This window comes from Phycodurus eques, chromosome 15 (genome assembly GCF_024500275.1).
Source record: "Phycodurus eques isolate BA_2022a chromosome 15, UOR_Pequ_1.1, whole genome shotgun sequence".
In the NCBI taxonomy this organism is placed as follows: Eukaryota; Metazoa; Chordata; class Actinopteri; order Syngnathiformes; family Syngnathidae; genus Phycodurus; species Phycodurus eques.
The window spans coordinates 9,207,408-9,223,107 of record NC_084539.1 but is presented as its reverse complement, the minus strand read 5'-3'; the positions used below and the strand labels follow the sequence as shown (position 1 = coordinate 9,223,107).

The window sequence follows — 15,700 nt, the reverse complement described above, 5'->3', positions numbered from 1 at the left end:
ATGAAGCTATTAAAACACACTTTTGAAAGTATTCCTAAACACCTGTCCAATGTGCAATCTCTCTCTTGGTTGCACAGTTCTCCAAATAAGATGCAAAGCGTGCTTCCTTCACGCTTCTCATTTCCCATTCCCAGTTGAAGTTTACAATAAAACTAACACATAAAACACAAGAGAATAAAACAATGTATATTTAAACACCAAAATGCTCAACCAAAGCACAAAATTCTGCTAGTTTTATGCTAACATAATGTGAAACACTTTTGAAAGGCTAACGGAAATTAGCATAGATGCTACGATTACTACAAACCTTCAAACAACTGCTACTTTACCACACACAGCACAAACAGCGCATAAAACAATACTCACGGGTGGGTCTGGACCGTATCCCCCCACAATAAATGGGGCATCACTGTACTCTTTATCAGTGATATCTGCATTTCAATTTGTCTGACATTCTGGTTAAACTCGTTTGAAAAGAAACAAACCTGCTCCCAGTCTGACTCAGGCCATTCAAACACTCAACAAAAAAGAGGCTTTCTTGAAATTGCCTTTAGGAGCCAACGCAGGCGTACTCAAAACTTTACCAGCCTTGTAGGAAGGAGGCTGTACTGACGAGCAATAAGGAAGGCCGTGAAACTTTACAAAAGTTGTTAAGAGATCAATGACTGTGCTGTCTGTTCCATCACTCCTCACAAAACCCTGACTCTCAGCCTTTATTTAAATGACCAAAGCTTTCAGTACCAGTTCAAAAATTGGGCCAAAATGAAAAAGAAGAAATTAATAGAAGCTGCACTCTTTGAGAAAGCAGAAGAAAACCAGAAAATAAAAGATTGGCTAAGCTCGTGGGCTTTGCTTTCATGCTGGGAGAGCTAAGAAAATATTTAGCACTATCCATCGATTTTCTATAGCACTTATACTGTTCAGGGTTGCTGGTGAGCCGGCCCCTATCACAGCTGACTTTGGTCGAGAGGCGGAGTACATCCTGGATTGGTCACCAGCCAGTTGCGGTGCACATACCTGTATAGACAGTGTTGGAGGCTAACTAATTACATGTAACAAGATTACATAATTGAATTACAAAACGTATGTAATTCTAATCTATTACAATCCTGGGAGAAAATATGTAATTAAGAGTTTCTTTTGGAAATTTTCATGATTAAACTTTTAGTTACATTTGGAAAAATCGCCACAAAAGCTCTGATATTTTTCAACATATGACTTCTCCCTTCAAAACACTTGTGATTGGCTCTCTCTGGTAATAAGTCCATTCGGCCATAGTCTCAAACATGATGTACTTTTCCAAACATGACCTAGAAGCACCACCTTGTGGTGCAGTACATTAGTTTGTCTGAGAATTTAAAAACGTTAGACTCATAGTTAAAACTTTTGGTATGGTATGCTTTTGTTGTAAATCCTCAGTATGTATGGGAGGGCTTAAATTCCTGAAGGTACACAGTCTACATAAAAACAAAACAATACAATCCTTTCTTCTCCATTCATACATACCTTTATGCATAGAAGCAATATTCGATAATATTGCTTCTATACATAAGAGTTATTATCTTCATGTATCACAGGTGTCAACCTCAAAGCCTAGGAGCCAGATCTGGCCCGCCACATCATTTTATGGGGGCCAAGAAAGCAAATCAATGTTTCAAGATTTCAAATTGTCATATGTAATAAATAATATTAACCTATTGCAAATATGTTTTGTAACCAATACCGTTTTTCTACAGAAACTGAACAACCTGTTATCATTGTCATCTTCGCAGTACCGCTAAGATACGGCCCATCCTATCCGCTAGTGACACAGAGATCAGTCCACGCATGTGTTACATCTTGTCTTGACTATTGTAACATGCTGCTTTCTGGTCTTCCCATGTCTAGTATTAAAAGCCTGCAGTTAGTACAAAGCACTGCAGCAAGACATTTGACAAGGACGAGAAAGTTTGATCATATTACACCCATTCTGGCCAACTTGCATTGGCTCCCAGTCTACTTGAGATGCGACTTAAGGTCCTGTTATAAAATATTACACGGGTTGGAACTCCCTTATCTCACTGACTTAGTTGTACCATATGTTCCTTCCTGAAACCTACACTCACAAAACGCTTGTCTTTTGGTCACTACAAGAGCCAGAAAGAAGTCTGCAGGCTCTCAAGCATTTTCTATTCGGGCTCCAGTACTCTGGAACGCCCTACTTGCAGATATTACAGCTACTACCTCAATAGAAATTTTTAAATCCAGACTTAAGACTCAGTCCTTCTCTTTGGGATTTAGTTAAAGTACATGTAGACCTGTTTTAATGCCGCTTGATCTATCTCTTCGCCCCTCATCTCCTGCTCGGAGAGAGGGCTAGGTGACGTTGACCAAATCTGAGGGTGTTGCGGTTTGGGTTCTGCACCGACCAACTGGGACAAGATTTGAGGTGGACCACTTCCCTTGGAGTCATTGCCATGGAGGATTTTGCTCCGACCAACCGGGCTGGGTTCTGAGGCAGAACCACTTTCCCGAAGGCGTCTAACCTTCAGCGCCTTTTCTCTTATGCCATCATAATGAACATTGTACAGCAACTTGCCATCGTAATGAACATTGTACAGCACCAGACTATGTGATAAATGTTGCCCACACGACATCCATTGTGAGCTGGTCACCGCCTGTGTGGAGTTTGCATGTTCTCCCCGTGCCTGCGTGGGTTTTCTCCGGGCACTCCGGTTTCCTCCCACATCCCAAAAACATGCATGAATTGGAGACTCTAAATTGCCCGTAGGTGTGAATGTGAGTGCGAATGGTTGTTTGTTTGTATGTGCCCTGCGATTGGCTGGCAACCAGTTCAGGGTGTACCCCGCCTCCTGCCCGATGACAGCTGGGATGGGCTCCAGCACGCCCGCGACCCTAGTGAGGAGAAGCGGCTCAGAAAATATATGGTTAGCACATCTGCCTCACAGTTCTGAGGACCGGGGTGCAAATCCCGGCCCCGCCTGTGTGGAGTTTGCATGTTCTCTCCGTGCCTGTGTGGGTTTTCTGCAGGTACTGCGTGGTAGGTTGTTTGACGACTCTAAATTGTCCGCAGGTGTGAATGTGAGTGTGAATGGTTGTTCGTCCCTGTGATTGGCTGGCGACTAGTTCAGGGTGTACCCCGCCTCTCGCCCGAAGATAGCTGCGATAGGCTCCAGCATGCCCGCGACCCTAGTGAAGATAAGCGCTACAGAAAATGGATGGATGGATGGATAATTGTAACAGACATGCAAACACCAAATGCGTGAAAATGGTGACCAAAAAAAAAAAAAGAAAATAGGGTGGAGGGTCTGGGGGGATCCCCCAGGAGCAGAGATTTTTTTTAAAATTATTTTAACATAAATTAAGCAATCTGGAAGACTATGAAGAGTACAATAAGGAAAAACAAACAAACAAAAAAAGAACATTCACGCAGAAAAACAGCACTCAAGTACATGTTGATGTACAAATGTAAGAATCAAATTAAATTTGCCTAATTTCTTTGCAATTTTGTTCTAGCATCCAACTGGAGCCAGGCCCATCTCCACTCTCACTTGATGCCTGCTTCAAGCTGTGCCACATGAAAAGCATTCTCCTCTTTAAGCACTCTCATTCTGGAAAAGAATTGACTAAAACCATTGTCTGTTTCACTTCATATTTCACTATTACCAACTTCAAAGGCTAATCCCAAACGCATCCTCCAGCAAAATATTAAATCCAATATGCTTCTGTTTTCAGTGGCCATTTCTGAATTTGAAGTTAGTTCATTCTGTGTTGTGACATACTCCCAAACATTGCTCCGTCGCTTAATACAACATTAACATTAACATCTGTGAACTAATTAGATAATTGTAGGCGCGTTTCCTAATTAATACAAAATGTACTAGCGGATAAACTCTTGCCGATGTTGCGTGTGCTTCGCGGTTCCGCTGGGACCACAACCAGGGCCACGACCCGCAACACTTTAACGTGAAAATACAAAATTAATGTACAACCCCAAGTCTAATGAAGTTGGGACGCTGTGTTAAACATAAATGAAAACAGAATATAATGATTTGCAAATCATGTTCAACCTATATTTAATTGAATACACTACAAAGACAAGATATTTAATGTGCAAACTGATAAACTTTATTGTTTTTAGCAAATAATCATTAACTTAGAATTTTATGGCTGCAATACGTTCCAAAAAAGCTGGGACAGGTGGCAAATAAGACCGAGAAAGTTGAGGAATGCTCATCAAAACACCCGTTTGGAACATCCCACAGGTGAACAGGCTAATAGGGAACAGGTGGGTGCCATGATTGGGTATAAATGGAGCTTCCCTGAATTGCTCAGTCATTTACAAGCAAAGATGGGGCGAGGTTCACCTCTTTGTGAACAAGTACGTGAGAAAGTAGTCAAACGGTTTAAGGACAATGTTCCTCAACGGACAATTGCAAGGAATTTAGGGATTTCATTATTCTTCTCCCCGATTGCTCAGTTTGGCCAGACGGCCAGCTCTAGGAAGGGTTCTGGTCGTCCCAAACGTCTTCCATTTAAGGATTATGGAGGCCACTTCCTTTGACCTCATGATTCTCATTTGCTCTGACATGCACTGCGAGCTATAAGGTCTTATATAGAAAGGGGTGTGGCTTTCCTAATCAAATCAGTATAATCAAACACAGCTGGATTCCAATGAAGGTGTATAAACATCTCAAGGATGATCAGAAGAAATGTACAGCACCAGAGTTAAACATATGTCTCGGCAAAGGGTCTGAATACTTATGGGTGTGTGATATTTCAGTTTTTCTTTTTTAATACATCTGCAAAGATTTCAACAAAACTTACCAACAGTGCATATGGACAAAAAAAATCCTTAACATTCACACCTATGGATAAATTTTGAGTATTGTACGAATCTAATGCTTGCTTTTGGAAATTGGGAGGAAGCCAGAGACCTGGAGAAAACCTAAGCAAGCACGGACCGAACATGCAAACTCCGGAGGAAATTCAAACCTGAATCTCATGTCTGTGAGGTATGCGTCCAAACCGTTAGGATGTCATGCTGCCCATGGTAATGGACTAGTTTGCGCAGCAGCATAACGATACGTGGTCACAAGAAGGCACACTCATTTACTACAATGCAAAGATTTACTGTAATTGTTATTGCTTTAGTGCACGTTAGTGATAGACTGCAGCAGGTTCCGGCTTGTTTACAAATTCAAGTTACATTGAGGGGAACGGAACTTAGTCGTAAACCCCTTTCCTTAAGAAAAGTTTTGAGCTGAAAAGCCTGCAATAAGTAATTGAAAAGTCTAAAAGGTAAGAAGTTGACTATTCAAAGGAGAGACTTAACTTCCTTATCAGACATCAAACAGTCTTATGTTGCAGAAATTTGCTTACTTTAAAGTATTTCCCCTCTTCATAAAAGCGCAAGCACAAGTAAATGCAAATGAAATATATTTATAGGTCGCTTTGTATGCGTACATTGGCTGTGTGTCCTTTCAGGCACCTCGGCACCACTCTCCCAGGGAGGTTGGGAGACAGTTCATCTGGTGGTGAGCAAACAACTGCCTCAAATATTCAGCATCTTTCAGAGAGGTTCGTTAAGCTGGGTGGAGGGTGGCCGCGCTTATCTTCACCTCCTTCAACAAAGTGACGGCAGCAAAGCCGCTTTTCAAGGCTGCGATATTTCCACCGGGGTTTTACGTGACTAATCCCAATCAGACTTAATGCTGACCGACAAATGGCGAAATTGTGTTTAATGGGACTAAAGAGGTCGAGGTATTAGAATCTATCGTGGAGCCACGCGCCGCACATAGGAGACGTGAAAGTTGAGGAGGACAATATCTCGCTCACGCTAATGATTAATTTTGTCTTTCCGACAGCTGTTAGTAGAAGCTCACGTCTCGTAAACCTTTCCCCAAAGCGCCGGAGGCGAGGGGGTGAAAATGAGACGGTAATAAAACATTAATCATATTTAATGATGGCTGAGCTCGGCGGCGGCATTACTCGCGCCAACCGTCCATCAGTTACATCGCTGCCGGGGAGTCTGCCCTGAAAATGAAACAACAGAGGCCACTGATGAGCTTTCAAAGTCGCCTACATGCAAACTCGGTTGTCTCCAAAGCCATCAACTAATTAAATAGCAGTATTTTCAGCATAATGTGTTTTGTAGCATCAATGTAGTCATCATAATTAACTTGTTTGAAGTTGGCTAAGCTGATGGGTTTTTCTTGCAAAAGCTCATCAAGATTATAAAAAAAAAAAAAAAAAAAAAAAAAAAAAAGCCTCCTCAAAGTCCCGCAACAATCCTAAATTGGATCAGTACCAAACTGGATACTCTGATGCATGAATCTCATTACGATGTATGCATTAGTCACATAGAAAATGGCAGAAAATACCCTTTTTTCCTCAGAAGTGAAAAAAAATCTGAACTGAAATCTGAACAATCGCAAACATCTCAAAATGTAATGTATATTTGATGTTCTTCCTGTGTTGTCCTACTGTCCATTTTTTGAGGAAAAAATTTCACCCTATTGCAGGACAATTAAAGGCTTATTTTATTCTAATATATAGCCACTTGGGTATTTACCTTGGATCTGCAACAAAACTTTACACCTTTAGTCCATGCTTAAACCCCATCAAAAGCAAAAATCTTTGGTTGTGATAATGTTTGATGAACCTTCCAGAGTGAGACTTTAGTAAGAATACAGTTATCGTCACTGTCCAATGAAAAACATGCCAGTCCAAATTTTACTTCATTCTTTTATCTGAATAGCAACAAAAATATGTTTAAATAAAAGTGAAATTTTTGAAAATGAACATACATGCTTTTTACTGGACAGTGGCATTATGTCATGTCCCCTGTTCCAAGACTAACCTGGCATAGACGTGCCGCGTCCCCTCAGGGCCAGTTGGCAGAAGTATGGTTAACCGTTGGCAGTGACCTACAGCTCTAGAAGCAGGAGAGGAAGGATGCGCCACAGTGTGGGTGAACGGAAGGATGGAGAGATGTATTGATGAGGAATGCATTAAGTGGGAAGAACAATTGAAAACAAGCAGGATTTTTGTAGAAGAGGCAAGCATGGAGGCAAAAAGAGGACAGAAAAACTACAGGTTGATAACTGTCATCTGAGCAACATGCAGAGAACGAGAGGAAGTGAAGGTTGCCACGGCAACTGAAGAGATGAATGAATCATTGATATATGCTCGTGGGATATTGGTGGTCGATCAGGGTTGCTGCTACAGGTGTGTCCATTGACCATTAGTTGACCCAGACAAATTGATTAGCCCGGGCGGGGACAAGGGGAGCTTTGCAGGCAGACAGTCAATATCATAGTCTCAGCTTCATACTGACCACTACACACTGTACTTTAAGGGAGTCTGGGGACTGCCTTATACCAAGTCTTTGTGGTACAGCCTCAACGTTACAAGGTTTTAGCTGATATTATGAAGAGGACATTGTCCAAAACTAAAACATAACTGAATTAGACTATCATAATGTATTAATGATGATGATGTATTGATGATAATATACACAATGAAAGTTGTCAGGCCATTTCACATTACAGAAAAGCAGAGCAGACATTTTCCACCTGTAATCTGTCTTGCTGTTATGTATGAATGGCACAGACACAGAATGGGGAGGGAAATGCGATTCTCTGCCTTTGCCAGTACTATCAGAGCCCTAAGGCCGCCTATGTGTTGAGCTCATTTCACACAGCTTGCAAAAGTCGCATTTTCTCACTTGTGTTCTGTGTCGCTGTTCAGTGAAACGGCACTGACACATGGGGGGTTAAGTCAACCAGGGAAATTTCCACCTTTGGAGGGTGTGTCAGATCTTGAGGTGGGATGACACCAGTGTGAAAAGCCACTTTCACACTGTTTGCACAAGCAATCTTTTTCTGCCTTTTTTTCCTGTGTCGTTCTTATGAAAGGCACAGACAGGATGAAGAAGACAGAAATTTTGTGCCTTTGGAGGTATTATCAGAGCCATAAGAAACCCTGTGTGTGAACCCCCTCTTACACAGTCTGTTAAAGTCCACATTTCTTTCTATCCTTCCCTTCAATTCTCATCGGTGTTCTGTGTAAACAGCACCAACACAGAATGGGGCAGACGATGTTGACATGGGAATTTTCCACCTTTGGAGGTACTATCGGTGCCGTAATGACATCTGTGTTAAGCCCCTTTTACACAGCAATTGAAAAATGACATTTTTTCACCTTTTTTCTCCATGTTGGTGTTTTGAGTAAACGACACTGAAGCAGAATGAAGTCGACCCATGAATTTTCCCCCTTCTTAGCTCTTAACAGAGCCGTAACAGAGGGGAGCGGCCACTTGTGTGTAAGGGGATTCCGTAATGCAGAGACAGGGTGTTAAGTTTTACAACTGACACTCACTTATCCCTCCCAGTCGTTCCTGTCTGACAACAAGTATTTTATTAGTGACACCAAGATGGTCGAGCTGATTTCATATAATTCTCTAATAGCGAGATGATGTGTGAAAAGCGCAGCTGGGGCAATATTCTTCGCTGGGCCCAGCATAAAAGGTGAAATGGTAAAGACAACCCCAATGAAGTTGAGACATTGTGTAAACAAATAAAAACAGAATACAATGATTTGCAAATCATGTTCAACATATATTTAATTGAATACATTACAAAGACAAGATATTTAATGTTCAAACTGATAAAACTATTGTTTTGAGCAAATAATCATTAACTTAGAGGTGTCAAAAAAGACAGAAAGTTGAGGAATGCTCATCAAACACCTGTTTGGAACATCCCACAGGTGAACAGGCTAATTGGGAACAGGTGTGTGCCATGATTGGGTATAAAAGGGGCTTCCCTGCATTGCTCAGTCATTCACAAGCAAAGATGGGGTGAGGTTCACCTCTTTGTGATCAAGTGCGTGAGAAAATAGTCCAACGGTTTAAGGACAATGTTCCTCAACGTAAAATTTCAAGGAATTTAGGTATTTCATCATCTACGGTCCATAATCTCATCAAAAGGTTCAGAGAATCTGGAGAAATCACTGAATGTAAGCGGCAATGCCGAAAACCAACATTGAATGCCAGTGACCTTCGATCCCTCAGGCGGCGCTGCATCAATGTGTAAAGGTTATCAACACATGGGCTCAGGAACACTTCAGAAAACCAATGTCAGTAAATACAGTTCGCCGCTACATCCGTAAGTGCAACTTGAATCTCTACTATGCAAAGCAAAAGTCATTTGTCAACAACAACCAGAAACGCCGCCGGCTTCTCCGGGTCCGAGCTCATCTAAGATGGACTCATGCAAAGGGGAAAGTGTTCTGTGGTCCGACGAGTCCACATTTCAAATAGTTTTTGGAAATTGTGGACGTCGTGTCCTCCAGGCCAAAGAGGAAAAGACCCATCCGGACTGTTATGGACGCAAAGTTCAAAAGCCAGCATCTGTGATGGTATGGGGCTGTGTTAGTGCCAATGGCATGGGTAACGTACACACCTGTGAAGGCACCATTAATACTGAAAGGTACATACAGGTTTTGGAGAAACATATGCTGCCATCCAAGCAACATCTTTTTCATGGACACCCCTTCTTATTTCAGCAAGACGATGCCAAACCACATTCTGCACGTTACAACAGTGTGGCTTTGTAGTAAACGAGTGCGGGTACTAGACTGGCCTGCCTGCAGTCCAGACGCATCTCCCATTGAAAATGTGTGGCACATTATGAAGCGTAAAATACGACAAAGGAGACACCGGACTGTTAAACAGTTGAAGCTGTACATCAAGCAAGAATGAGAAAGAATTCCACCTCCAAAGCTTCAACAATTAGTGTCCTCAGTTCCCAAACATTTATTGAATGTTGTTACAAGAAAAGGTGATGTAACACAGTGGTAAACATGACCCTGTCCCAGCTTTTTTGGAACGTGTTGCAGCCATAAAATTCTACGTTAATGATTATTTGCTAAAAACAATAAAGTTTATCAGTGTGAATATTAAATATCTTGTCTTTGTAGTGTATTCAATTAAATATAGGTTGAACATGATTTGCAAATCATTGTATTCTGATTTTATTTATGTTTAAGACAACATTCAAACTTCATTGGAATTGTACATTTGAAGGGGCAACTTGGCGACATCTTTGTGTAACAGAGGCTTATGTTACAGGATCTTGGAGGCAGATACTGACAGTTATTGGCGATTTAAAAAAAAAAAAAAAAAATGCCACATGAATGAAGTACGGAAAACTAATTAACTTCTCAATACAAGGCTTAAAAAAAAAAAAAAAAAAAAAAAAAAAAAAAAAAAAAAAAAAAAAGACCGGGCAACGATAAGTGCCGATGTGAAAAGGCAACACAACAAAGTAATACATTCAAGAGATGAAGGAGCATATTGAGTCGTACTTTGTCCCTTCTCTGCAAGCACCACATTCCAGTAAATCATAACTAATTTCAGCCCTGCTTGACGTGCCTTCTAAAGTAGAAACACATGTAGTGCCTCCCCTTCACTCCTCTTACTAGACAGTTTTGCGCCTTATGGAACGCCACAGCCATATCATATGGTACGCTTGCTATTGAGCTTATTACAGGTTGCATCTGCGCGTATTTCTAATCATATACAATTTAACAAAATGGCTGTTCACCACTTCTTTTAGTTGACATGCCGAAGGACTCATTAACACCTGCATTATCTCTAATGACGTGCAGGGGGTAGAATAGCAAAGGTTGTTGTTGACGCTTGTCAAACTGATTTGTAAGTTTGAATAAATTTTCCCTAATAGGAAATCTTGGCAGTATAATGTATCTGTGCCTGGGTAAAGCTGCTGCCAACATAAAACCTTTATTAATTATACAATTAAAATTGCCATAAAAGTGTAAAAACGAAGTTAACCGTGTCAATAAAATTGCTCTCAAACTTTGAAGACTTCTAGAATGTTAAAAAGTCCCATACGTAATACAAACATAAAAATAAATTAAACTAAAACTTAAAGACAAATTGTGTGCTGGCTCTTCACTTTGACAAGTGATGGAAATGTAAGGCAAAAAAACACTCACGGGTTTCACTTTTTAACATTCTGAAATGTCAAATGAGCATAAAACTAGTATAAAAAGAAGTTTTTAATGACAACAAAAATCAATAAATTGTTAAATTGCCCATAACCTTGACAAGTGAAAAACACGTATGGGGAAAACACTTCTGGGGTTCCACTTTTTAATATTCTTTAAAGTCATACAGGCAGAAAAAAAGATAACGATGTTAAACTAAAATGTTAAGGAAAATTGTGTAATTGCCCTTAACTTTGACGAGTTATGCCTAGATCACACTACAGGATTTTAGCCTCGATATTGGGCCGATTTGCTATCGTGGGCAGATCCCAGATCAGACCCAAAATATTTTGTCGGGAATAACAAAACTTGTTGTAGTGTGACAAAATCTACAACAAATGATTTGGCCATACGATAGCACTACGATGTCAAAATGATAAGTCTTGTATGTTTGATATTTTGGATATCTTCCGTGTAGTGTGTCAATGACAATTTGACATCGACCAACAGGACTGTGTATTGTGACTTGTGCGCTTAGCCTCCCGTGCTTTGCCAGTCAACATACTTTGTCAACGTTCTTAACATGTAGTCGCGCGCACAAACCAATGTTTATCGAAGTTTAAGAGCATGATTTGACAGAACGTCGGCATGTTTACGCACAAATGTTAGTGCTAGCTCTAGCTCGCTAGGCTACATAACGTTTTGTTGCCTGCTTGCGAGCCATAATGCATTAAAAATATGTGAACATACCTTACCGTACTCTGTGACACTGCACATATTTTTCCACTTTGTTTTTTTCCCCCCCAACAATGCCACGGTGATTTGTTGTTTGACAAAGCATTGTTGTCTCCATGGTAACGGCTGTATCCGGTTATGGTCAAAGGTGACACGTTTACTGGTCACACCTCCCCGACAGTGATCGATTTGACAAGGTAAAGCCCAGTGATCGTAAAAGATGGGATACGGTGGTATCGGAAGACTTGTCGTGTTGCCACTGTCTGACAAAGATACAACAAGATTTTATGGCAGAAGCACTGTGATATAGTGCAATCGTGAAAAATCTAATTTGTCTTGGAGTCGGATCCAGGCATTACAGACAATGAAGTACGGAGAAAAGACTTCTGGGATTCCAACTTTTTAAGATACTAACTGGTAAACAGGTTTAAGAAGTTGACCAATAACCGACTCATTGCAGGAAATATTTGGGTTTACATAACACTATTTTAATTATTTTTGTCAAAAATATTGTACCGGCATTACCAGATTACTAGCAACCTTTTATTGCGCAGTGACTGTTTTGTTCAATGTCTTTATGTCTCAAAAGTATTCTCTGTCAATTGACTGTCTGTTGTCGTACTAGAGCGGCTCCAACTACCGGAGACAAATTCCTTGTGTTTTTTGACATACTTGACAAATAAAGATGATTCTGATTCTGATTTTCAAGGCATATTTTCCCCCAAAAGCTTTTGATTGAATTCCAAATTGGGGGCATTCCACTTCAGAGAATTCACTGAAGTTGTTCTCTGAACTTTATTTTTCCTTTGCTATGACTCAAACATGCAGAACAGGCTTTGGTCTTGTGTGGCTAAGTACTTTTTGACAATAAATTAGCCTGCTATGCTTTGACATAAGCCTGCAGAACAGAGTGGTCTGACTCTTATTCGGCCAAGATGTTGTCGATCCCTCATCAGAAGGAACTCTGACATGAGGGTCTTTGATGGGCGGGCTACGCTAATGAGCCAATGCGTAAATTTAACGTAAGAAAATAAAAACAGTTATTAGTGGTGGTGTTGCACCAAATGCACACAAACAGATAAAAGTGTGCTTGGAAATATGAAGTCTTTGGTCTTTTCCTCCTATATTGTTTGCCCATGTACAAAGCCATTGTCGCACAAGAGCTCTGAACAGTGCCAATTTTTTGCTGTACTTTGCTTTGTCCATTTGATACTTCAATAAAATACGTAAATTTAATGTTTAACCAAAAATACAACCCAAATATTTTCTCTTTCCTGGTTGCTTAGTAACCCAAGAACAATTTTCCAGTGACATCAGGGTAGGGAGCGAGAGAATCAGATTCCCCTCGACCCGTCCTTCACTCTCAAGACACTGCTTTCAATGAAGTCGCAAATCAGACTTCATTGTGTATGCGATAAGATCAGACATGCCAGGACAAAGTTAAAAAACTGAATCAAAATCAAGCATGTTTTGTTAAAAAACCTCGAATGTGTCGGTTTTATTATTTGTCTGCAGTCTGCATTCCTGCGTGGACATTATTTGGCAGACGAGAGCTGTTAAGGCCAAAGGATTGGCTGCTTGACATCTGACTTCATCGCATTAAAACCTTCCCTGGAGTGTTTTTTGTGTGTGTGTTTTGTGTGTGTGTGCGTGTGTGCATGTATGCGTGTGTGTGTGCGCGCGTGTGTGCATGTGTGGATTTCCATGCGTCATTACCGTCGGTCGTTCCTCTTGCGCCGGAAAAGCTTTTTGGTGTGCGCGATCTCAGCCTCATTAGGAAGGGGTGGGAAGACCTGTTAGGAACAAATCATGGAGACGGCTGCTGTCAAGACCAGCAATGTGCACTACATCACTGCGTGGAAACTTAATATACAAGTAAAAGTGCATTGGAAACATGCTCATTATATATATGACATAATCCAATAACTTTATGCCCTTGGGTCTGCTTTCAATTGAATAGGAAGTACTTGATGTATTCATCCTATCAAAAAAAAAAGTCTTATCGTTCAGTTTGGTACAATACACAGTTTGTTTGCATTTCCATTGGTAAAAGTTGTCCAGGGTATCAAAATAAATAACCAGCACGGTTCAGTTTGGTATGATTTTTCTTTCAGCCACTGAAAAGCAGCGGTGGCCTTACACAGCCATGCCATCATTGGACGGTCTTCATGTCAATCACTTCACAGAGCATGGATTATTTTTGTTTTTTTGGCAATTATTCACCCACTTTGAATTTGATGCCTGCAAAACATTCCAAAAAAAGCTGGGAAAGGGGCAGCAAAAGACTGGGAAAGTTGAGGAATACTCAAAAAACACCTGTGGGGAACATCCCACAGGGGAACAAGCTAATTGGAAACAGGTCAGCGTCATGATTGGGTATAAAAGGAGCATCCCCAAAAGGCTCAGTTGTTCACAGGCAAGGATGGGGCCAGGTTCACGACTTGAACAACTGCGTGTGCAAAAAGTCCAACAGTTTAAGAACATTTCTCAACGTGCAATTGCAAGGAATTTAGGGATTTTATCATCTACGGTTCATTAAATCATCAAAAGAATCTGAAGAAATCTCTGCACGTAAGCAACAAGGCCAAAAAGCAACATGGAATACACAAGACTTTCGATCCCTCAGACGGAACTGGATTAAAAAACTCCATCATTGTGCACAGGATACTGGCCCGTGGGCCCAGGAACACTTCAGAAAACGATTGTCAGTTAACACAATTCATCGCTACATCTACAAATGAAAGTTAAAAATACCATGCAAAGCGAAAGCCATATATCAACAACACCCAGAAACGCCGCCGGCTTCTCTTGGCGTGGGCGATGGACTAACGCAAAGTGGAAAAGTGTGCTGTGGTCTGACAAGCCCACATTTCAAATAGTTTTTGGAAATCATGGATGTTGTGTCTTGCGAGCCAAAGAGGAAAAGGACCATCTTGGAATGTGCTGCAGAGGCATAAAATTAAAAATGAGTGTATATTTGCAACAACAACAACAAAAACTATCAGTTTGAAAACTAAATATCTTGTCTTTGTAGTATATTCAATTGAATAAAGGTTAAAAAGGATTTGCAAGTCATTGTATTCCGTTTTATTTACACTGCACACAATATCCCAACTTAATTGGAATTGGGGTTCGTAAATGTTAATTGTAGTTTCACCGTGTTGCCATTAGCCAGCTTTTTAGTCAACGTTCATACAGTCATTGAATGATATTCATGTCAATCATTACACCGCACAGAAGCACATGCAGTAGTTTAACTACACTGTCATAGGAACGTGCAACAAGGACTACCCACGGAACGATTTAACACATTTACGTAGAATGTAATTTATAGTTGGACAGTTCAGTCATTAGCTGGCTTTTTAGTCACTGTTCATCAAGTCATTGGGCAATCTGCATGTTAATTACACTTCCTAGCAACAAGCATTATCCTCAGGAGTTGTTGATGTGTTAACAGTAGCACATAGCACCTGGCAAGTAAATGTAACTCATTGTTTGACTACTCTTTCATTGCCTGACAGTTGTAAAATCATTAGGTGATGTACATGTCAATCAAGATACAGAGCAACAAGGACTATCCTTGGTAAATGTTAGTGTTTACGGTTTGACTACACTTTCTTTGCCTCACTTTTCAGTCTCTGTTCCTGCAGACATTGGGCTGTCTAAAATGTGTTATTTGAATTGTATGGACTGGTGGACTTTGGTGTACCTAGGATCCATTTTTGGGCTCCACAGGTGGAACCCCATTAAGTAACAGGGAGACCATGAATACAGTACATCAACAGCCCTTGTAACATTTAATCATATAGTTGTGTGTGTTTTTTTTTTTGGAAACACACTTTGGAATAAGGCATGATACAAGAGTGTAAAATTTGCTGTGGGGGGGTCGCAATCACCCAGCTCTAAATATACTCCGCAAAACATTAGTGCTACCAATCAAACGGCACACTTC

At 40.6% G+C, this 15,700-nt stretch overlaps 1 protein-coding gene across 5 annotated transcripts in view; it reads right to left on the bottom strand.

The window, feature by feature from the left end:
* The window catches only part of ctif (CBP80/20-dependent translation initiation factor), an 81,603-nt gene that overhangs the window by 31,664 nt on the left and 34,239 nt on the right, over positions 1-15,700 (bottom strand). For all 5 annotated transcript variants that reach the window (XR_009769879.1, XM_061697996.1, XM_061697997.1 and 2 more), the window contains one exon: positions 13,465-13,541. Coding sequence is in view for 4 of the 5 variants with exons in the window: in XM_061697996.1 (XP_061553980.1) it covers positions 13,465-13,541 (77 nt within the window). In the remaining variant the exon portion in view is untranslated. The remainder of the gene's footprint in view (positions 1-13,464; positions 13,542-15,700) is intronic.